Source organism: Neomonachus schauinslandi, chromosome 2 (assembly GCF_002201575.2).
Source record: "Neomonachus schauinslandi chromosome 2, ASM220157v2, whole genome shotgun sequence".
Classification (NCBI taxonomy): domain Eukaryota; kingdom Metazoa; phylum Chordata; class Mammalia; order Carnivora; family Phocidae; genus Neomonachus; species Neomonachus schauinslandi.
In genome coordinates this window covers 52470396-52494480 of record NC_058404.1, presented here as the reverse complement: position 1 = coordinate 52494480, position 24085 = coordinate 52470396, and the positions used below count along the sequence as shown (strand labels likewise).

The following is a 24085-nucleotide window of genomic DNA, read 5'->3' as shown; positions in this document are numbered from 1 at the left end:
TAAGATTTTATTTGTTTATTTGACAGAGAGAGACAGTGAGAGAGGGAACACAAGCAGGGGGAATGGGAGAGGGAGAAGCAGGCTTCCCGCTGAGCAGGGAGCCCGATGCGGGGCTCGATCCCAGGACCCCGGGATCATGACCTGAGCGGAAGGCAGACGCTTAACGACTGAGCCACCCAGGCGCCCCTAAAATGTAATCTTTGGTCTCTAGTCAAGAGAATAATGGAGTCTTAGGAGTGATATTTAAATTAAATTTAATTCATGACAAACATCACATACGTCCACCTTCCCCCAAATGGTCAATTCATCTAAATTAAGGAAATGGCAACTATTCTGACTGAAGTCTTCATTCTGTGATATGTGTGTTTGGGCAAGTTTAGGCAAACAGCAAAGGTTTAGAAATCCTACCACCAAACCTACAGCATCTTGAAAATGCCAAAAGCCAACATGATTCTCCAACCTGGCAGTTCAATATGAGCTGCCAACATCGCATCCAATTCATCCTTCCATTCCAGATAATTTAGGTTCCTCAGGGTCGTTAAGGTTTTCCCTTGACAGCGGTCCGGGACACATGAGCTCTCCCTTCTGATTCCCTCAGTTAGCCTGGGCAACTCTAGTATCAGAACCGTGGAAGTTCAACATCGTCGTCACCAGCTCTGGAAGATCAAAGTCGTGTTTCCAACCCCAGTCCTTCCGAGCATTGCTGTCATCAAAGTTCATCGGCCAACTATCCGCTAGGAAAAGACACGGAATAGAAGCTTAAGTTACTCAGGCTCTAGATTTGCAAAAAGGTCCAGCACATTTTATATAAAGGTCTATCATCCAAGATACCACAAAAGAAATTCACTCTCTGAAATTCCTCCTCTGAGCAGACCGGAGTGGCCATTATGTGCACACGTAGCCACCCTCCTAGATTAGAAGATTCTATTACACAACCATGGTCAGGCCCTGGGAATTGTGACGCACTATTAAAATATCCCACGGAGTTGTAGGGCAGGACTCTTCTACTCCGACAGTGCTCAAGGCCACAGTGGCATCAGAAAACCCAGGGACGTTTTCTTATGCTGTTGGCTGGTTTTATGTTTCAACGATAAAATGGCGAAATGCTGACAAGCTATTTATTTGGAATAGAACGATTCCACCCCCTTTATTTTTTTTAAAGCATTTGTTTACCTTTTTTTTTTTTTAAGATTTTATTTACTTACTTGACAGAGACACAGCGAAAGAGGGAACACAAGCAGGGGGAGTGGGAGAGGGAGAAGCAGGCCTTTGTGGAGCAGGGAGCCCGACGTGGGGCTCGATCCCAGGGTCCTGGGACCTGAGCCCAAGGCAGACGTCTAACGACTGAGCCACCCAGGCGTCCCTCTACCCCCTTTAGATATCAGTGTCCCAAACTGCAGCATCTGTTGGCTCAACAACTCTTTCTCCAGAATGTGTCCGGACCCTCCTTATCCACCATGCTTTTTGTCCTCATGGAACTCACAGTACAGACTGGAGCTTCACTTGGGTTTTGAGGGGGGTTTGCAATGATATACCTACCTATGGCCTGTCGTACAGAATCCACGTTGTACGTGATCTGGAATTCTGGTATGTGCTTGAGAACCTCCTGGGCCAGGTCCTCAGGGGTGAAGCTCATGGCATTGATGTTGTAGGTCCTCATGGAGAGGGACTCTGCTGGGGCCTCCATGACTTCCAGAGTGGCCCTGAGGCAGTCATCAATATACATCATTGGGAGCCTTGTGCTGGGTTTCAGGTTGCACTCAAATTTGCCATTCTTCAGGGCGTCGTGGAAGATCTGGACCGCATAGTCTGAAAGAGAATCCTGTCTGTGGGTCATCTTATAACAAAACGATGAATGAGCCTCTTGTGTTAGGGTAGTGGTTCTCAGATGCCTTAGGCTCCAAACCTCTTTATGCTCCTCAACACCACCGAGGACCCTCAAGGAGGTCTTAAGAGTGAGGGTTACATCAATATCGACTATACCAGAAATTAACAGAACATTTAAAAAAGTACTACTACATCTTAAAATGATCATAATAAACCCATCACACAGTCATGTGTATGATATTGTATATGAAGAACGTATTTTCCAAACAAAGGAACATTCAGTGAGAAGAACGGCGTGTTTTACGTTTTGACCATCTCTCGGCTGCCTGGCTTGGTAGCAGACAGCTGGCGTCTCCCGTGTGCTGGTGTGTTCAGCCCACTGCACTGTCGCACATCACACGGCCTCTGGAAAACTCCACAGTGCATTCGTAAGGAGAGTGAAAAGAAGGCAAATAATACCTTAATTCTGACATGGAAAGAGTTTGACCTCTTGGACCCCTTGAAAAAAACCAAGGATCCTGAGGGATTCCCAGTATACTTGGAGAGGCATTGTATTAAGGCAAAAAGCTTTTTAAAAAGTAACCCAATAGGGGCGCCTGGGTGGCTCAGTTGGTTAAGCGACTGCCTTCGGCTCAGATCATGATCCCGGAGTCCTGGGATCGAGTCCCGCATCGGGCTCCCTGCTCGGCAGGGGGTCTGCTTCTCCCTCTGACCCTCCTCCCTCTCATGTGCTTTCTCTTATTCTCTCTCTCTCAAATAAATAAATAAAATCTTTTTTTTTTTAAAGATTTTATTTATTTATTTGACAGAGAGAAACACAGCAAAAGAGGGAACACAAGCAGGGGGAGTGGGAGAGGGAGAAGCAGGCTTGCCACTGAGCAGAGAGCCCGATGTGGGGCTCGATCCCAGGACCCTGGGATCATGACCTGAGCCGAAGGCAGACGCTTAACGACTGAGCCACCCAGGCGCCCCAATAAATAAAATCTTTAAAAAAAAAAGCAACCCAATAAAAATCTCCTTTAAAATCTCTCAGATTTGGGGGTGCTTGGGTGGCTCAGTCAGTTAAGCGTGTCTGCCTTTGGCTCAGGTCATGATCTCTCCTGGGATCGAGTCCTGCATCGGGCTCCTTGCTCAGCGGAGCCTGCTTCTCCCTCTGCCTGCCGCTCCCCCTGCTGTGCTCTCTCTCTCTCTAATAAATAGTAAGTAAATAAATAAAATAAAAAAAATTTAAAATCCCTCAGATTTTGTCAAGGCTTAGCTTTTATATTGTATCTCAGGACCCCTCATATGGGAAGGATTTCTAGTATGGGAGTTATTGAATATAATGCATGTTTGAGTCCAAATTAATAATAATAATAATAATAATAATAATAATAATAATAATAATACCACCACCACCACCACTCATGCTCCCTTAAAAATATGCAATGCATACATACAGTCCATTTTCACAGAGCTCTCTGCATTAAGAAACAAAGGCTGGATTCAAAGAAAGAGGCTATTTCTTATTTGGTGTCTTCCTACATTGCGGATGACAAATTTGTTCTTGAATATTCTCTGTCTGATTCCAGCACTGGGGATGGCCAGTCCCGACCTGGATTTGCAACACCAGCATGAGTTCAAGTCAATGGGATTCCATGAGCTTCTCAGATGCACTTGCCAGAGGGGGTGCCGAAACTCGGGTCAGTACACAGCTGAAAAGACTGCCAGTCCCTCGCCACTTTTCAGGGCACTGAGCAAGCCCGTCTTCCATAGGGCAGAGAAAGAGAACGGCACTTACCAGTTGTTCCTCCACCAGGCTGGGAGTCCGCCGAAATGATTCCAGGATATCTCAAGCACCGGAAATCTAACCCGTACCGGTGATGATAATACTACAAGAAAGAGGAAAAATGACTTTAAAACACATCCTTTAAACCAGACAGAGCAATGCAAAGAACAGCTCTTTTTTGGGGGGTGGGGTGGGGGGAGGGCGGAGCGGAGTATCTTTCCATGCAGTTCTATTAAAATATTCCTAAAGGAAACGAGACTGTAGAATTTCTAAGAGCCACTCACTTTTCTTTAATAAATAGCCCTTAAGTTTTTATCTTCAAAAATCACTCTGGTGACATACCAACACGGTCAATAATAAATCAGCCTGTGCTGGTTTCCAACCTTTCTTTGGAAGACCCCGTGCAGTCCTCCAGGAGCGTGTTCCTGCGGTGTGGCATTGCACAGAGCCCGGGGAGGACAGCACAGGAGGAGGGCAATGCCTGATAGTTCAGCTAAAGGAGCTGACACCAACTCACATGTGCTGTAGAGTTGTTTTTTTCATTTTTTTAAAAAGATTTTTTATTTTATTTATTTGCGAGAGAGAGAGAAAATGAGAGGGAGAGAGAGCATGAGCAGGGGGAGGGGCAGAGGGAGAAGCCGACTCCCTGCTGAGCAGAGAGCCCGATGTGGGACTCGATCCTGGGACCCTGGGATCATGACCCGAGCCGAAAGCAGACGCTTAACTGACTGAGCCACCCAGGCTCCCCTTAGCATAGAGTTTTAAAGACAGAGTATTTAAAAAAATAGAACCAAAGTCATTTGATGTTCTCCATAAACACAAAGTTTGAAAATCACCTCCCATTACTGCCAATAGTGGAAGCCTGACAGAATGGAGCAGAACCCGTAAGACAGGCAGCAAATGAAGAAGAGGATGCCATCGAGGGGCCTCTGGGAGGGGTTGCGTGTTATCACAAGGCCAAGGGCTAAGGAGTTCTTCTGGAACTATCCATACCTGCCACTTAGCAAACACAATCAGCCAGGGAGCACTTCTGGGGGCTGTGCTGGGGGTGGGGGTGGAGGGAAATGTCCCCTCCAAGGATGAATCAGCAAGTGTACGAGGCAGAAAGAATAGAAAAGGCAACGCTGAGTCATCTTGCCAAGCAAGGCTTACTTCTCCCATAAGCTCGGCGTGGACCTTGGACACCCCGTAGATCGTCCTGGGCCTCTGAACACAGAGATCGGGAGTTGGATTCCGGGGAGAAGTAGGTCCAAAAGCTCCAATTGTGCTAGGCACAAACAATCGCAAGTTGTGCTCTGCTGCGACATCCAGGACGTTATGCAATCCTGAAATGAACGGACATGACCACAGTCTGAAAAATCTCCTACCGAAGAACTGGAAAAACTGGCAAATCAACCATTTTGGGCAAGACCCAGAAACTTACCAGTGATATTTACGGCTCTGGCCAAGGATACGTTTGCTTCCCCAACCGCACTGAGCAAAGCACTATAATGAAACAACCAGGTGATGCGGTTGTTTACCACGATCTCCCGAAGATTTTTGTAATCCAGAATGTCGGAATAAATAAACGGGCCTATGAGGAACACAGCAAAACCATAGAAGCGCAAGTTTGTGTTTTTTTAAATTTTTTTTTTTTTTTGCAAGTTTGGGGTTTAAAAAGCTAAGTGGACCTTCTCCCCCACCTCTGTTGACTCGTGAATTCCATTAGGATCAACTTGGTGACTAAACCATTTGGACCCTATGCAGCATTTTGCTTATGAACAAACCCCAACCACCCCCTAGGTAATAATAGCTAGCGCTTATAAAGGACTTACACTTGCCAGGCGCTGTCCTAAGGGCTTTCTGTATATTTAGCTCTCATACAGACTTTGAGGGAGATCTATTTTACCAGGAAGGAATCTGAGGCACAGAGAAGTAAGAACTAGCCAGGATCAGAGAGTAAGTGGGAGAACGGGGGTCACAAGCAGGCAGCTGGCTCCAGAGTTGGCGCTGTTAATACCACCCCTACATGCACACGGTGATTTCACTCTGCTGAAAAGTTAAGTATTTTAAAAAGGATATAGAGGTGGATTTTTTTTTAAAGATTTTATTTATTTATTTGTCAGACAGAGAGAGAGAAGAGAGAACGCAAGTGAGCAAAGCAGGGGGAGCAGCAGGGAGAGGGAGAGGGAGAAGCAGGCTCCCGCTGAGCAGGGAGCCCGATGTGGGACTTGATCCCAGGACCCTGGGATCATGACCTGACCCGAAGGCACTCGCTCAACAGACTAAGCTACCCAGGCGTCCCTAGAGGTGGATTTTTATTTATTTATTTTTTTAAAGATTTTATTTATTTATTTGAGACAGAGAGAATGAGAGACAGAGAGCATGAGAGGGAGGAGGGTCAGAGGGATAAGCAGGCTCCCCGCTGAGCAGGGAGCTCGATGCGGGACTCGATCCCGGGACTCCAGGATCATGACCTGAGCCGAAGGCAGTCGCTTAACCAACTGAGCTACCCAGGCGCCCCCTAGAGGTGGATTTTTAAAAGAACATACAGCTTGGTATAGAAGAACCACAAGCATGACCTAGGGGGAGTCAGTTTGGTGCAGGGGCATCTTCCCCCACTACAGCAAAGTACCGGTAAGCCAAAGGCTGACATGGAACCAGGATGGACCAGGAGATGTTATAAACATGTTTCTAAGGTAGGAGAAAACTTGGGGAGTTTGAAGTGTTTGTGTGTGTGCACAGCAGTTTAAGAGCAAGACTATGTTGGGGTGCCAGGATGGCTCCATTGGTTAAGCACCCGACTCTTGATTTCACCTCAGGTCATGATCTCAGGGTCATGAGATCGAGCCCCGTGTCGGGCTCTGCGCTTAGCACGCAGTCTAACTCTGTTGGGATTCTCTCTCTCTCCCTCTCACTAAAATAAATAAATCTTCCTCTTTTTTTTTTTTTTAAAGAGCAAGTCTATGTTGAAATAGGAGGATTAATTTCTTCAAATTTTTAAAGTTCCTTGTCCTCATTACAGGACTTGATTTTTCTTTTCCCTCTGAGCGAAGAAGTTAACTAAAAACTCAAAAGGCAGGAATCAAAGTTTTTATTCCAAAAATCCTATCCCAAATAACATCCGAAGATATCATTCCCAAACTTTACTTCAAGTTCAGAGAGTTCTCCTGTTCTTGTAACTCTTGGACAAGCAGCAGCATTACTGTAGACATTTCACAGAACTATGAGGGACCAAAATAGGAGGTTTTTTTTTTTTTAAGAGAGAGTGAGTGGGGGGTGGGGTGTGTAGAAGGAGAGGGAGAGAGAGAATCCCAAGTGGGCTCCACGCCCAAGACAGAGCCGGACCCGGGGCTCGATCTCACAGCCCTGAGATCGTGACCTGAGCTGAAACCTAGCAGCCCAAAACAGGACATTTTTAAAAATCACACAGTTGGGCCTCAATAATGCCTTTCTTTTCATCATAAGCCTGGTTATGAGCTGTTGCACACACTGATCCCATGAGCTGCCTCTCTAACTGCATTTTGAAACTCAAAGATAAAACAAAAGCAAGGAATCTTGATCGCTTACCACTGTGGAAGATGTGATCAGGGGGTTTCCTTATGTCAGACAAAATCACATTGTCCTTCTCAAATCGTTTCCTGAAGGGAAAATCAAAACACATGAGTTGATACCTCTAGGATATAACTGGTCCAACGAAAATGCTCTTTTAAATAGGGCAAAGGACCAGTGTGGGAGATGATGACCCATGGACCTGCTACAAGCCTATGATATTAAGAGCAAAATAAAATGATTACATGTTGCCAAAGATAAGCTACACATACTGAACAACTCAGATTTTTAGTTTCAGCTTTTGGGGCTCTTACCTCAAAAGGTTAGCAAGCCCCACTCCAAGCTGGCCAAGACCTCCTAGATGAAGAAGCAAAAAGTGGAACTTTAATCCAAATCTAACCAATTCAATTATTCCCAGAAAATAGTAGCAGAATAAGACTATATGGCAATCTTAGCTAGTGAGGGAAAGCCCCAGTCTGACCTGATAGAACTAAGTTACGTCTTCCAAGCTAGGACAGAGATCAGGCAGGTAATATTAGCTGCAGAGACAAAACTCTTTCTAGCATGCAGTGGCTGACAGGAAGCAAAGGTGCAAGAGGAGGAAGATCACAAGAAGGTTGGAGAGCCTCCTAGCTCCTTGGGCCAGGAATTCCCTCTCAGACCTGCCCTCATTATTTGATGGGCTCTGAAGCTTGAGTGCAACAGGTGCTGAAACAGTCAAAGCCAAATAGAACAGTCTGAGATCAGCCTCTGGTAGGATTATCCAGAAGCCCATTGCCCATTAGAACTGGGCTGGGGTGTGAGAGGGGAAAGAGGGGACAAACCAGGAAGTCAGCTGAGAAAAAGGCAGACAACTGAATCAACAAGGAGCCATGAAAAAAATTAAAAATGAGGATTAGAGGTTCCTAATTTAGAGGCTTAAAAATGCCGCTGAGAAGAGGGACGTCCAGGTGGCTCAGTCGGTTAAGGGTCTGCCTTCGGCTCAGTTCATGATTCTGGGGTCCTGGGATCAAGGCCAGGGCTGCCACCTCAGTGGGGAGTCTGCTTGTCCCTCTCCCTCTGCCCCTCCCCCTGCTTGCTCGATCTCGCTCTAACAAATAAATAAATAAATAATTAAAAAAAAAATGCCACTGATTGAAGTGGGTAAGCTGGAGGCCGTGAGTACAGCTGGGGGAATGCAACTGCAAATTTCATCTGGGAAAAGTAAATGAGGCGGGAGATCCAGAAAGTGGGATTTCCTGTAAGTGCTTGTTACCGTGGGACTAGAACCGGGCCCACTGACATGACCACTGGGTTCTAGAAGATGCTCTGTTGGTGGAGGCAGGAGGGAGTAAACCACTACCAGATAAGTGGGGTGAACCAGGGAGGAACGGTGCAGAGGGGAAGTGACTCCACCTCAAGTCCATTTCCAGTCAGAGACGAGGAGGCAGTCAAAGAAACACACACACACACACACACACACACACACACACTGCGAGGAACATAAGAAGCCAAGGGGAAGACAATCTGGTGGGAAGAGGAAATAAAGTGTGTCCATCACATCAGAGGTTGGCTTGGGTTGGCTGGAAGGACTTGGAGTGCCCGGAGAGGCTCGGAGCGAGGAGGGTACGGCCTCAGGGGCTGGGTGGACAGGAGGTGAGGAGCACAGGGGGCCAGTCTGGAGAGACTGAGATCAACGACATTCTAAGACGGTGGGTCGGGTTCCTCGGGCAGGCCCTAACGTATCTCCTCTGTCTCCCACACACAAACGTGCAACAGCTGCTGGGCATGGATGATGTGCAGTTTGGGTTGAGGAGCTCGGCCAAGAAAAGATGCACCTGATGCACCGCCCTAGTCCCTGCACACTCGCTCCCCGTGAGTCCTCACCTCCAGGTGATTGCAGCTCCTCGGCAGCTTCCTGCACCGCCCCCCCCCTCCGCCCCTTTCCTATATCCAACCTTCAGACAATAAAAAATTACAACATGCAAACAAAGCACTGGCAACAGTAACACAATAAGGATTTCGGGCTTGCCATATTCTGGAGGAAGCCAATCGTGGAAAAGGTCATTTCTGATGACATGGTAGCCGTTCCAAAACCATCCAGAAACAGCACAGGAAAAAAAAAAAAAAAGACGATGAAGAATCAAGTTGCAAATGTGGAAAAAAGAAAAACAAAAAACAAAAAACCCAACCTGTAATTAGGACGCGTGGCTGGTCTGTTCCAGAGAAAGAGGCAGAGTGGAAGCTGGCGTCTGCTGGAATCTGCCGAGGGGAGGTGCCCAGAAACTGGAGCAGCGGGGTAGCTGTCCAGCAGCCACAGGCTGGGCTCCCCAACATCTGGCCCGCGACCTGCCGCAGCAGCCTAGTGACCGGCATTTCCCCGAGAGTACCCTGCCATAAAAAAGGAGCAGAGTTCATTACGCAACCTTTTATGCTCCCGACCCCTCCAAACACAAGCTCGCTGAGATCGTCAGCTCACGGGCTAAGTGGATTGGACTCCCAAACTGAACTAAGGAGACTGCTGAGTGGGCCAACAGGAAGCCCGTCAAGAGCCTACCGCGAGCTGGGCTCTGTGAAAAGGGGATCAAACCCGGCAGGCAGACAAAAGCCGGGCAGAGATTTAGAACTGACACCTCACAATGCTGACATGGACTGCATCTAATGATCACGGTGGAGGGGACCATGCATATAGCTGGAAACGCCAAGTCAGTACATCCCAGCGAAGCCTTCAAATCCTCACAGCTGTTAGCCGTCTGTCCACGCACCATCGGAAGGCACACACAGATCCCAGATTAAATAACCTAGTGCCCTATAAATCTTGTGCAAACACTCAGTCGCTATCCTTAGAATGAACCAGACCAGAAAAGCAGATAGTTAAGATAAAAAGGCCCTCAGTGATATTCGGTAAGCTGTGACTACTTTGTTTTACTGCCCTCTCCTTTCGAAAGGATCATCTGGAAGAGCCCTTTTCTCCTTTCCCTCCAGATCACAAACATTTTAGTCTTCCTCCTCTTCCTCACCAGTTTTATTGCTCACTGACCATGAAATCAGTTCTGGCCTTAAGAGGTCAAGACGGTCCAAACACACAAGGCTTGTGACTGGAGGCGCATGCAGGCCTTTCACCCCACCTGCACCCTCCCCGCCCCCGCCCCCCCGCAAGCGTGTCCCAAGAGTAAATCAGAGCCACACAGCGAGCTCTGCTGCTTCCCCTGCTCTGAAGTCAGGCCTCCTGCACTCTGCACACAGCCCTGTGGCGCCCACAGTAAGATTTCCAACAGAGTGGGGTGCCTGGGTGGCTCAGTCTTTAAGCATCTGCCTTCGACTCAGGTCATGATCCCAGGGTCCTGGGATCGAGCCCCACATCAGGCTCCCTGCTCCGCGGGAAGCCTGCTTCTCCCTCTCCCACTCCCCCTGCTTGTGTTCCCTCTCTCTGTGTCTCTGTCAAATAAATAAATAAAATCTTAAAAAAAAAAAAAGATTTCCAACAGAGCTGGCAGGTGAACCTTCAGAGCCGACTCTGGTGATCGACCCCCTTCCAATGAGCTCACCAGATCTAACCATCTTACGTTTGTAAACTACAGTTGAAGATCCTTTAAGATCTGAACTTAGCCTGCTCCCACATTCAACTCAGTGCCTTGAGGAGAGGACACTAATACACAGCCCTTCAAAGCCCTTGGGACCCTTCATCCCAGCTAACTTTGCCAAACAAGCAGAAGAGAGCCTTCTGCTGGAGCATCTCTGGCTTGCTGTGGGGGTCAGGGCTGGACCAGGGGCCCCCACTCTGGGCCACATTATAGGAAAGGCCCCAGTGTCCCTCAGAAGACCTTTGGGGAAATCATCCTTTCAGTCATTATTGTCACCCAAGACCGGGTAGGAACTCTGACTCTTTTGGGGGGAAAAGGGGGGATAGAATAAATTATAATTTTTTATTGGAAAACGTGCATAACTTGGAATGGATTTGAGGCCAATTGTGCCATAAGCAAATTTTCTTTAAGTAGCTAAACACAGTTTAAAAAGCAAGTAACAATAAAAGAAAATGTTTCTAGTAAAGAACCAGCAGTACAAAAAAAAATAATGTGTGAGTATGTGGATCATACACCCATTTTGCAATAGTGCAGCTCTGAACTACATATTGTTGACTGTCCATACTCCACATAAGAGTTATGGCTCCTCGCTTCTACAACACGCTGACGCTTCCTAACAAAAACTGCTTAAAAAAAAAAAAGGCACAACCCAGATCTTCCCTCATTTGACCAACTCCATCTACGCTGAGGTGTGCAGGTCTTAGATTTATCCAGAGGGAGCCACGTGCACAATGTGACTGGATCGATTTTCTCAAGGAAGGTTTCAGGACAATGACAGTAAGATAAGGGAAGAAAACAGGGAAGAATGAGGTCCTAATCACCGTATATGCGTGTTTTTGGACAGCAGGGGGGAAACAAGGAAGAGGCAGATAAATAATTTGGTACAAGAAATTGAACACATTCTGTACAATGTCCGCACATCGCTGTCATCGTGAATACAAACTTTTCATAGTTCACGTGCCCATCACCATAAATATCTGCTTCCCTGTCCATATCAACCTCAGCATCTGCTCACTTCTCTCCCAGGTTTGTCATCACACGGTGAAGCCGTGCACTCATACAGCTGTTTCCATCTTTATCAAACACACGGAATGCTCTCTAATTTCCTCCTCACTGTGCCTTTCATTTCTCTTGCCATCGTTGTCAGAAATTCCGGGCCGTTAACTGGGCCGTGACCATCAGCATTCACTCCATTGATCGTGTCCCGTAACTGCTTCTGTGAGGTTCTGTCCAGAGAGATATCGTTACAGTTCCCATTGCTTGTTTTGGTTTTGTTTTAAAGAGAGTGGTGAGGGGGGAGAGGAAGAGGGAGAGAGAGAATCCCAAGCAGGCTCCATACTCCGAGCAGAGCCGGATGAGGGGCTGGATCCCATGACCTGAGATCATGACCTGAGCCAAAATCAAGGGTCTCACACTCAACTGACTGAGCCACCCAGGCACCCCGAGGCTCACATTCTTAACTGAATATAAAGCATTTTAGGTTAACAATGTGGACAATTCTTAATTAAGTTGGTTCTTCTTATTTCACTACTATTAATAACTAACATTTGATGCTCACTCTCACTATATGCCCAGGTCAGTGAGTGAAGCAGCTCTTCACCACCAAGCAGCACTACTGTCCCCATCATAGGATTGCTCTCATTAACAAGGCATGGACATTAAAAACAACAACAAAAAAACTGCCAACCATCTACAGCAAATAGCTTTTCCAAGTCAAGATTATCACCTTGCTACCACCAAGTTCAATGGAATGGTCTTAAGGCAGCAGTTCTCAAGTCTTCTGGTCCCAGGACTCCTTCCCATTCTTAAATATTGAGGACTACGAAGAGCTTCTTTGTATGTGGTTTACATCGAACATTTGTTGTGTTAGAAAGCAAAACTGAGAAATATTTCATATATTAATTCATTTAAAGCCAATAAACATATTTTATGAAAATAACTATATTTTATTTTTTTTTTTAAAGATTTTACTTATTTATTTATTTGAGAGAGAGAGAATGAGAGACAGAGAGCATGAGAGGGAGGAGGGTCAGAGGGAGAAGCAGACTCCCTGCCGAGCAGGGAGCCCGATGCGGGACTCGATCCCGGGACTCCAGGATCATGACCTGAGCCGAAGGCAGTTGCTTAACCGACTGAGCCACCCAGGCGCCCCGAAAATAACTATATTTTAAAAGAAATAATGAGAAGAGTGCTACTGTTTGCCTTTGAGGCAGACAATAAAGATGTACAAACAGCTGGATTCTCACATCTGCTGTTGTACCCAATCTGTTACTTAAATTGAAGTATGTAGAAAAAATCCAGACTCAGTGAAATAGTGGGGAAAGGGAGCAGTATTTTAAAAGTCTTTTTGGGGGTGCCTGAGTGGCTCAGTTGGTTAAGCGTCTGCCTTCGGCTCAGGTCATGGTTCCAGGGTCCTGGGATCGAGTCCCGCACTGGGCTCCCTGCTCAGGGGGAAGCCTGCTTCTGCCTCTCCCACTCCCCCTGCTTGTGTTCCCTCTCTCGCTGTCTCTCTTGCTGTCAAATAAATAAACAAAATCTTTAAAAAAAAAATTTAAAAAGTCTTTTCAGGTAATTCTGGATACTCATCTTCACTATCCAAAACTCAACACGTGGTGGGTTTTTTTTTTTTTAATTTTATTTATTTATTTGAGAGAGAGAGAGATCATGAGCAGGGGCCGGCCGGGTAGAAAGAAGCAGACTCCCTGCTGAGCAGGGAGCCCAGTGCGGGACTCTATCCCAGGACCCTGGGACCATGACCTGAGCCAAAGGCAGATGCTTAACTGACTGAGCCACCCAGACACCCCACATGGTAGTTTCTTAAAGGTTAGTTGCAAGGTAGAATCTGAAGCCATTATCAATGAACCTTTTGGATTCTGTACCTTAAAACCCACTGGTCTATCTAGTGCTTTGAATGGATCTTTTACCCCTGAATGATTTTGTAATTTCATGCACTGGTCTTTTGGAAAATGTTGGTTCAGCAAGTTATGCAGGGCTTCCAGATGTTAACACACCTCACTAGAGAATATCAAAAGGTCATACTGATCTCTTTGGAAAGTTTCTAAATACTAAGAAGCTATCAAACTCACAGGGGTAGAGACAAGTTAATTGGCAACAATGCCATTAGTTGTTTCCTTGAAATGACAAACTCACTTGGTTCATTTTTTAGAAAATGTATTCCAATCATCCAAGTATGAATAACCCTAGTTTTTCATTCATTCCTTGAAGCAAAAATGATTTTTTATGGGAAAAAAAAAGTGGCCAGTTCAGCTGACAAATAAATAAATGAAATCTTAAAAAAAAAAAGACACTAACTTAGTCTTCATGTTTGCTGCTAAATTTTTAATTTGACAACTTTCTCTATTATTAGGAAGTGACAGTGTTAGGATTTCTTTCATGCTTTTTCATCCAAACAAGGTTTTACTGTGTTTCTCCAGCCACTGCAATTTGATAACCTATCCTGCTAGATGCTTCAACAGCTTTTTCATTGCTAGTTTGGAAAGCTGTAACAAATCATTCTTGGCTTTTTAAGAGCTCCTCATATCTACGTTTAAGTCATTCAATTCATTTTTCTTTAGAGGACTCTGAATGGTTGATCTCAGAACGCTACTGGCACCGTAATATTATTCAAAAAGGTTCTACAGCATAAGACACATAATGTAAATTTCTAGCCACTGTAAAACTGATGAAATCTGTCACATTTTTAGGTCTTATTTAGTTCTGTCCACTTCTCTGAAGTAAATTCCTCCCTTCCATTATTGAGGGAACTCCAATAGATCATTTCATTTTTTTCAGCATTTATAAACATGGATGGTATAGCTCTGAGTAGAAAAATCAAGTTTTCTAGTTTCCCCCCGTTTAGCCAAAAACCTATCCTTAAATATAAAAATATATAAATATCTTTTCATTTTAGAATAATTTTATATCATTTAAAAATTTGGAAAAGTTTTCAAATCAAGACTACGAAGTATAACTTACTTTTTGTTGTTGTTGTTGTTGTTTCCATATAGGCACAAGGAAAACTTAGGGATTTCAAAGTGATGGCTTATAAAAGGAAATGAAGTCACAGAAATGATAACAGGTATAACTAAAGATAGCTAGTAAGTGTGCAACAGAAGTACTAAGAATTGAATTCATCTCTGAAAACACATATTTATACTCCAAGCTTACCCTTAGAAGGTTCTAGAAACACAAGCTGCTAGAATACACGAGCACACATTTCATTAACCATCAGAGGAAAAGTTCATCCCGAGTCACGGAGACCCTGGAAAAAGCCACTGTACACTTATAAGAGAAAGAATGAAAATGGCAAATGACAACTTAGTCTTATTTTTAAAATAGTTTGACCTTATGGACCCTACAAAATGTCTCAGGGAAGCCCAGGATTCCCCAGATCATACTTTGAGAAGAGCTGTTCTAAAGTAAAATTTGCTTTGCCAACCTAGTTATTAAATTTATATATAGGGAAATCATCAAAGATTCTCAGTCCCTCTTTAAAGATTATAGTCCACAGACTTCCTCTCCCAAGCACCTTGTTTACTTTAACTGCAAAGGGATGAAAAAGAAACAGGTCAACAGACTCTTCTCCAGAAATAATGGAGTGCCTCCCTGACCTAGGCCTCTCCAGGGTGGTTATTATACCACTTCTCCCATCTCCTGGCATTTACCCTCTCTGCGTGAACCACAGAACTCTGAGACAGCAGTGACATCATGAAGAGGGTGGGGCTGATGGAGAGGAAGACTCAGAGCTCAAGTGGATTTGGTCATTGTATGGATATGACGGGGCTAGATAAGGAATCAAGGAGAATACTGAGGTCTCTAATGTGTGCTGCTGTAAGAATGGGCTCCCTGGGGAAGCAGGTCAGATGAGAAGACAGAGTTCGGTTTTGGACACGTTGGTCTTAGGTGCCAGGAGACAATATGGCTGTCTCTCTCATGAGGTTGTGAGTTCTTATGAGCAATTCCTAGCAGTACCTGATGCATGTCAGTACTAACCAAACACGGTGTGGAACAGACAGACCGGAAGGAGAAAACAGGAAATATCAAGGGTTTGCCTACACCATGAAAAAAATAAATAAAATTTAAAAATAGAATGCCTCTGTTCACAGAAAAAATTACTTTGGTTTCTCAGGTGAAAAACTTATTTCAACTGTGATTGCTCCGAAGATTGATAATTCTGTTTCAGGAATAAAAGAAACTGCAATTTGAAATATTTAAGACCAACAAAATAGGCCTTTCCTTGAGGGTGCAACATCAATTTCCTTTAATGTTCTCACTGTCTTATGATCTCCCCAAATTCCAGCTCTAATCATTCTTAGTCACGAAGGCAATAAATAAATAATATCTCCGGCACTAAAGCATGAAAGTAAAAGTTTCCAGCCACTGACAGATAAATGGCTAAACAAAATGTGCTATATACACACAACAATATATTATTCAGCCTTGAAGGAGATCCTGCCACAGGCGACAACATGGATAAGCCTCCAGAACATTATGCCAAGTGAAATAAGCCAGTAAGCAAAGGCCAAACACCATATGACTCCACTCTTATGAATTATACAAGGTATCTCAAGTAACGAAAATCATAGAAAAGGAAGTAGAAAGGTAGTTGCCAAGAGGTGGGGGATAAGAAGGAAGGAATCTTAGTGTTTCACTCATTGACATATAGTTTCAGATTTGTAAGATGAAAAAGTTCTACAGATCTATTGCACAGTAACGTGAACATACTTAAACACTACTGAAGGGTACACTTAAAAGTGGTGAACATGGGCTCCTGGGTGGCTCAGTTGGTTAAGCGACTGCCTTCAGCTCAGGTCATGATCCTGGAGTCCTGCATCGCATCCGGCTCCCTGCTCGGCAGGGAGTCTGCTTCTCCCTCTGACCCTCCCGACCCTCCCCCCTCTCATGCTCTCTCTCTCTCAGTCTCTCTCTCTCAAATAAATAAATAAAATCTTAAAAAAAAGTGGTGAACATGGAAATTTTACATTATGTGATTGCAACTACAATTTATTTATTTATTTATTTATTTTTTAAATAAATTTTATTTATTTTATTTATTTATTTGACAGAGAGAGCGCGAGAGCAGGAACACAAGCAGGGGGAGTGGGAGAGGGAGAAGCAGGCTTCCCGCTGAGCGGGGAGCCCGATGTGGGACTCGATCCCAGGACCCTGGGATCATGACCTGAGCCGAAGGCAGACGCTTAACGACTGAGCCACCCAGGCGCCCTGCAACTACAATTTAAAATAAAACATTTAAAATTCATTTTTTAAAAAAAAGTCTCCAGCCCCAGTGAATGGTCTGCACATACATATATTGCTGAGGAGCTAGAAAATTCACCCAATAGAGATCAATACTGCCTCCAGAGACCTAACAGTTCAGCTGACGTCTACTAAACCCCAGTCTCATTCAAAATCCCAAGCCTTTGTCCCACTTAACTCCCCAACCTGTTCTCCCCCCACCCTTATAAACCTGCTGAAACCTATTCTTGTTCATCTTTTCTCCCAGTCTCAGGGGTCTCCAGGAGTGGTCGGTTGCTCCCAACCTTCACTCCCTACACCTCAAAGTGGGGCTTCCTACCCTGCACTCTGTGAAACTTATTTCACAAAAGAGGTGCCATCTGCCTAGTTGACGGTTTCCTGGCATCAAACCCTCCGGCACTGAGCTGCTGACCACGCCCCCCCTCATTCCCCTCCCCCCCCCCCCCCCCCCGCCGCGGGTTCTCCCACCTCTTAGTCTGCTTTAAGGACCAATAAGGCTTATAAAACACATTTGCAAGGCAGTCTCTCCTTTAAATCTTCCGGTCCATTAAATAATAATAAATGTGTACTCTTAATAGAACTGACCCAAGGAAAAATCAGGCACCTCCTAAATCAGAGCACGGATGAAACGCCTGCTTTCCTGAACTCTTACTTAACCCTCACCGTACCCCTAAAGCTGGGATCTTCTCTCCAGGGTGAACTGACCTGCCCAAGGTCAGGCGAATAAATCACCAAGAGGGGATAGGAAATCCGATTCGTTGAGTCTCAAACCGTCCTTCCACAACCCCCACACTTCTCCTCCAAGAGATGCGATCAGGTACCCAAGAAGACAAACAGGAAGCATCCCGGTGGTCGCGCTGCGGGCCCCTTCCCCTTCCCCCAACCCCCTTCCAGCGCGGTTCCTCCCCGCCTCTCCCCGCGAGGGCACCCGACCAGCCGAGGGGGTTCGGGACGCAGCCACTCTCTCGCCGCGTGAGCCTGCGTACACTGCTTTGCCAAACCTCAAGTTTCCTCAATCTTAGGGGACAATGATAGGGCCGCCACACTAGATTGTTGAGAACAATGAATAGAGCAATCTATGAAGAGCACTTAGCAAACTGCTTAATGTAAAGACTCCACCAACGAGCTGGTAAAATCCGGACTTACCGTGGTGATGACCGGAAAGACAGAAAAAGTCTAGAAAAAACTCCAGAGCTCTAAGCTGGAGATACAGAGGGTCTCAGCGGTCTGGCTCTGCAGAGCGGGAGGAGGACGCCCGGGAGAGGGAACCCAAGAAGACGCCGGGAGTCAGGCCGGCTCTAGGTGGAAAGGGTGTGGGGTCCCATCCTCCCCGGGAGATGACTGGATAAACCGGTTTTATGAGAACGGCCGCGCCTCTCCTTATTCCTTGGCGGAGGGTGTCCCAGCAAAGTGGAAGGGGCCGGGTGTCGCGCCCTGTCGACCCCAGCAGCGCCCCCGGCCCCGCGCCCCCCACCTCCCAGCTCTGCGGCGACCGCTGGAGACGGCGCTCACGCCAGGACCACACCGATCGGGCCAGCCGGGGTCAGGTGGGCCCGCGACGTCGGCCTCCGCTCCGAAAGGGGGATCTGCTCCCGGGGACAGCAGCCGGGGTAACGTCCCGCCGGCTCCGCACTGACCTTCCGACTGAGGCGCCCAGAGATGCTGCGCTGCGGCGCGGAAACGGGAGCTGGAGCTCCAGCTGGAGCAGCGCAGCCCGGAATCCCAGCGCCGCCAGTGGAAACCCGAGCCCGCGCCCACTGCGCGGCGCCTTTATCTTCTCTGCACCCGAACACGCCCCTCCGCGCACCAATCCCTTTCCTGCGCGGGGGCCCCGCCGGAGGCGGCGGGTCACGAGAGTGCCGGGGTGCGGGAGGGGTCCGGGGAGGGAGGGCCCCGGTTGCCTCGGCAACCCTTTCCCCGCAGGTCTAGGCCTCCTCCTCTGACCAACGAAGTGGAGAGTTAACGAACGGCCAGCGGCGCGTGAGAGTCCCGCGCGCGCAGCGTCTCCCGCAGCAGCGGGGCCAGCCTCCCGGTCTTCGCGTGGGCCCCGTCCAGGGCCGCGCGGCTCCGCAAGGGCCTTCCCCTCCTCGGAAATCGGCCCCTCTGTAGCCCCCGAGAACCCGCTCGGGCCGGCGTTGAGGGGCTCCGCGGGGACCTGGGGACGCAGGAGAGGAAGTTGGAAGGATTGGCTGAGGAAATCGCCCTCCTAATGCCCTTTTATAGTCATACCCTCTTCTCACCACAACTCTCTACTTAATGATGGGAGGCAACTGTTAATGTGTTCTTCATTTCTGTAATTTTGTCAGTTCAAGAGTGTTATATGAATGGGATCATAAAATATGTAACTTTTGGGATTGACTTTTTTCACTCAGCATAAGTCTCTGGAGTTTCACTGAGATTACTGTATGCATCAAAAATTCTTTTCTTTTTATTGCTTAGTAGTTACTCATGCTATGTATGTATCACAGTTTATTTAATCTTTTACCCATTGAAGGGTATCTGGGTTGTTTTGGCTATTATGAAATAAAGCTGTTATAAACATTAAAAAAAAAAAAATTCCCTCTCCTTATTCCTTGGCGGAGATCTGGTAGTGTCATTGCTTCTTGGTTTCCCACATGGGAAACATCAGCGTCAAATGAGATAACCCCCAAGGCCACGGACCAGCAGAGTCAGCATCACCTGAGAACCTGTTAGACGTGAAAATCTGGGGCCCCATCACCCCCGACCTGCAGAGTCAGGATCTCTGGGGGCGGGGCCCCGCAAGCTGTGTTTTCACAAGCCCTCCAGGTGATGCTCATGCGCGCTAAAGTTGGAGAAGCGCGGGTCTAAGGCCGGGGTTCTCAGACTTCGCGGCCTGTTAGACTCACCTGGGTGTTTCAGGGCCGAATGAATCAGAATCTCGTTTGGCGGGGTTTGGAGGGGGAGGAGCCCAGGCTTAAGTATTTGCTTAAAGCCCCTCAAGTGATCACAATGTGCTGTCAAAGGTTGGTACAAAGCAGTCCCCACCCCATCTACTGAATCACAGTCTGCATTTTAAAAGATCCCCAAGCGATTCTCAAGCATATCAGGATTTTGGAAAACGGCTCTAAGATAGGTCTCCTCCAACATTAAGAATCTATGTTGCTATACAATACGTCGAATTTTCTATTTTACTGCCTCTTTCTTAGAAAGCCCCATTTCTCCAACATTTTCTCATAGACATGATCCTCATTATGGGTCTTTCTCTAGTGCACTTGACTCTAAAATCTTACTTACAGACTTCTTAGCCTCTCAGGAGACCTTAGAAATTATGAAGGGCATTATACCCACTTCACAGTGGAAGTGGCAAAGCTCCTTCCAGAGAAGTGAAGACATATGCTCAAGGCCAAGGGAACAGAATGCTGACCCAGGCACTGGGTCACTGCCCTTTCTAATACACCACATCAAAGCATGAAGAGTTACTTTTGTTGTTGTTGTTTTCCCCAGAACTTGTGATGACGTCAGAGATCCTGAGCTTACTTTGAGTGGGGTTGCAGGGAGGGCTGTGGCTGAGTGGAGCAACCCACTGGCATTGCTGCTGGTCTGGATGCGGGAGGGGATTGGGGGGAGAGAGGCGTGGCTTAAACCTTTGTTTCTGAGGACCCGGCATGAAGAAGGGTTGATTTACAAGGGATTGAAAGGTGAGTGGTTTCTGGCTACCTAAGATCCATTTCCTTTCTTTCTCAGGGGAGCAGTTTGGTATTAATATCATCAGCCCCCTTCCTCTTCCAGTCAAGGGACAGGCATTTCCACTGGATTTGAATCCTGGTCAGGGTGAGGGAGAGGCTGAAAACAGCAGGACTGGTCCCCACCAGCCAAGGACCTCTCTGGGGGCCACTGCCTGCGGGTTTCCTGACTTCGGGACTGCCTCGGGTTCCTGCCCCTTTCCAGGCTAGTTCTCCAGCTTTGCCAAGTCTGTGTCTTCCTTCTACCCTTTGGATTAAGTCATCAAAGTAGGTTTCTGTTACCCTAACTTAGATTCTGATAATATTCAGACTTTCCCTCCATTTTCAGGGTTGAGATTTTGGCTCTCAGATCACAAATCCAAATAATAAAAAATAATATAAATATCCTCTAGTCTATATTGATATAAATAATGAATAAATAAATAAATGAGGTAGAAAGGACAACTCTTTTTTTTTTAAGATTTTATTTTTTTATTTGACAGAGAGAGACACAGTGAGAGAGGGAACACAAGCAGGGGGGGTGGGAGAGGGAGAAGCAGGCTTCCTGCTGAGCAGGGAGCCCGATGCGGGGCTCGATCCCAGGACCCTGGGATCATGACCTGAGCTAAAGGCAGACGCTTAACGACTGAGCCACCTAGGTGCCCTTTTTTTGCAGTTTTAAAGTCATATTTAGTGGTGGCTAATTCTTTTTTTTTTTTTAAGATTTTATTTATTTATTTGACAGAGAGAGAGATAGCGAGAGCAGGAACACAAGCAGGGGGAGTGGGAGAGGGAGAAGCAGGCTTCCCGCCGAGCAGGGAGCCCGATGTGGGACTCGATCCCAGGACCCTGGGATCATGACCTGAGCCGAAGGCAGACGCCCAACGACTGAGCCACCCAGGCGCCCAGTGGTGGCTAATTCTTACTTAGCATCCTATCCCAACACTGGTACATGAAAAAAAAATTTCCTTCTAATAGAACTTAAACATATTGTCATGGACAGTTCTTTAAAAGTAGTTTTAAAAGACAAAAACGCAAAACACCTTGCAAACATACAATTTTCTAGCAAAATTTTTAAGTACATAATTCTCATGCAAGGCACTTCCATTCTTTTTCAAATATTAAGTTTCATAGAAAGTTTCCATTTTTTTATAATCTAGTCTTCATAATTTATACAGTAATACTGTTACTTCAAGTAGAACTTTATTAAATACCCAATTTTGGCATAATTTCCTTAAATATCTTTACGTTTGAATAGAATGAAGGATGGGCATCAAGTTCTTTGTGGGCTAATCTTAAAGGAATGTTTTATAGAATTGGTAATGTTTTATCTTGTTCAAGAATCTTGAAATCTTCCAAAGGAAAACTGCTTAAGGCAGTTGGTAAAATGTGTTCTGATGTGCCCTTACGTAATATGTTATTTGCTTCCAGATTCTTCACCAAGCAAGTGGCTTTGATCCATCTTCGTGTTGCTCTGCGTTTTGTAAGCAAGTTTTCATTTTCTTTCTTAAGCTTGCTATTTCTTTTTCCAGTTTAATTATCCTCTTTTTTGCCTCCATAGGTTTCCTAAAAGCATAACTATGTTCAAGTAGTACTTGCTGACTACTAATGTTTGATTTTAAATTAGATGGTCCTGTTGGGGTACAATTGTTGTTTTTCTTCAAAAGATTCCTTGACTTGAGTTTCATAGACTTTAAATGGGTACAAAAATCAAAAATGGTTGGAACATCATCCATTTTAAGTTGTTGAGTTTGTCCTGTTAAGTCAAAACAGGAGGCTTCAAAGTGCTTTGAACAAAGAAAAGTGTGTTTCCCTGGCACAAAATTTTTGCACCTAAGCAGGGGAACCCATTCTTTTCTTCTTTTAGGATCCAAAGGAAACCTTTATGGGATCTACTTTTTACATGAGGATATATTGTAATGGGAAGGGTAGAGAACCAAATGGCTTGATGCAGTAAAAAAGTGTGGCTGGGGAAATAGGAATAGGATGCTAAGTAAGAATTAGCCACCACTAAATATGACATTGTTTAGCTCAGTTGACACTGCAGGAGAATTTCCCTGTGGAAGCTGATGTTAATGTGCTTGTTGTAGGTGGTAGCACAGCCCAGCGGGCGCAGTTGGTCCACATTTCCCTTTCCCCCTCATTCGGTGCTGTCTTAAGCCTCTTCTGAGGCGCTGGCTGCTAGGCTTCCTCCGGGCAAAGGCTAAGGACAACTCTTTCTTACAGAACAATTCCAGCTAGTAAATGTGGAAGAAATGAGGGACATAGAAATCCCCCATAAGAACACCACAGCAATAATTGCTGCAGGGAACACATTCTCCCTTCCTCTACATTTTGTTCTTTTTATTTATTTATTTTTAAAGATTTTATTTCAGAGAGAGAGAGAAGGAGCAGGAGTAGGGTGGGGGGGCAGCGGGAGAGGGAGAAGCAGACTCCCCGCTGAGCAGGGAGCCCCATGCAGGGCTTGATCCTAGGACCCCGAGATCATGACCCAAGTGGAAGGCAGACATTTAACCGACTGAGCCACCCAGGTGCCCCCTCTGCATTTTGTTCTATTCAGTCCCTCAGTGTATTGGAAGATACCAATTTCGTATTAGCCTAGTAGGGCAGTCTACTGAATCCACTGATTCAAATGCTAATCTCATCCAGACACATCCTCAAAGACACCCCAAAATCGTATTTAATCATGGCCCCACCAAGTTGACATAGAACATTAACCATCATAGTCTCCATAGTTTTGCCTTTTCCAAAATGCCATATAGCTGAAATCATACAGTATGTAGCCTTTTCACGTTGGTGTCTTTTACATAGTAATATGCATTTAAAATTTCCTCCATGTGTTTTCATAACTCTAAATAATATTCCATTATCTGGATATACCACGATTTATTTAACCATTCACCTACTGAAGGACATCTTGGTTGCTTCCAAGCTTTCTCAGTTATGAATAAAACAGCAGTAAATATCCATGTGCTCCTTTAACAAAGATTACTTGCCTATATTTGTGTAAGTCTATTTCTGGGGTCTGTATTCTGTTCCATTGATTTACTTGTCTGGTTTTTTTGTTTTTTTGGTTTTGTTTCATTTTTGTTTTTGTTTTTTTTTTTACCAGTACTACACTGTCCTGATTACTGTAGCTTTATAATAAGTATTGAAGTTGGGTAGGATCAGTCTTCTGATTTTGGTCTTCTCCTTCAATATTATGTTGGGTATTCTGCTTCTTTGGCCTCTCCATATAAACTTTAGAATCATTTTGTCGATAACCACAAGATAACTTGCTGGGATTTTCTTTGGGATTGCAGTGAATCTACAGATCATTTGGGGAAGAAATGACATCCTGACAGTATTGAATCTTCTTATCATTAACATGGATTCGATCTAGTTCTTCTTTGATTTCTTTTTTTTTTTTTAAGATTTTATTTATTTGACAGAGAGAGATACAGCAAGAGAGGGAACAG

The 24085-nt window shown here is 45.6% G+C and overlaps 1 protein-coding gene and 1 pseudogene across 1 annotated transcript; both read right to left on the bottom strand.

Annotated features, from left to right (window-relative positions):
- Positions 1 to 237: 237 nt before the first annotated feature.
- Positions 238 to 18699, bottom strand: LOC110588462 (L-threonine 3-dehydrogenase, mitochondrial). Its single transcript, XM_021698786.2, has 9 exons — positions 18582 to 18699; positions 9298 to 9496; positions 7441 to 7483; positions 7145 to 7215; positions 5019 to 5168; positions 4748 to 4920; positions 3608 to 3698; positions 1540 to 1809; positions 238 to 734 (listed from the first exon to the last, which is right to left on the bottom strand). Exons 2-9 carry the CDS (start codon positions 9479 to 9481, stop codon positions 595 to 597), a joined length of 1122 nt encoding a protein of 373 aa, XP_021554461.1. The 5' UTR covers positions 9482 to 9496; positions 18582 to 18699; the 3' UTR covers positions 238 to 594.
- On the bottom strand, positions 16337 to 22754 carry LOC110588423 (annotated as a pseudogene).
- Positions 22755 to 24085: the final 1331 nt, after the last annotated feature.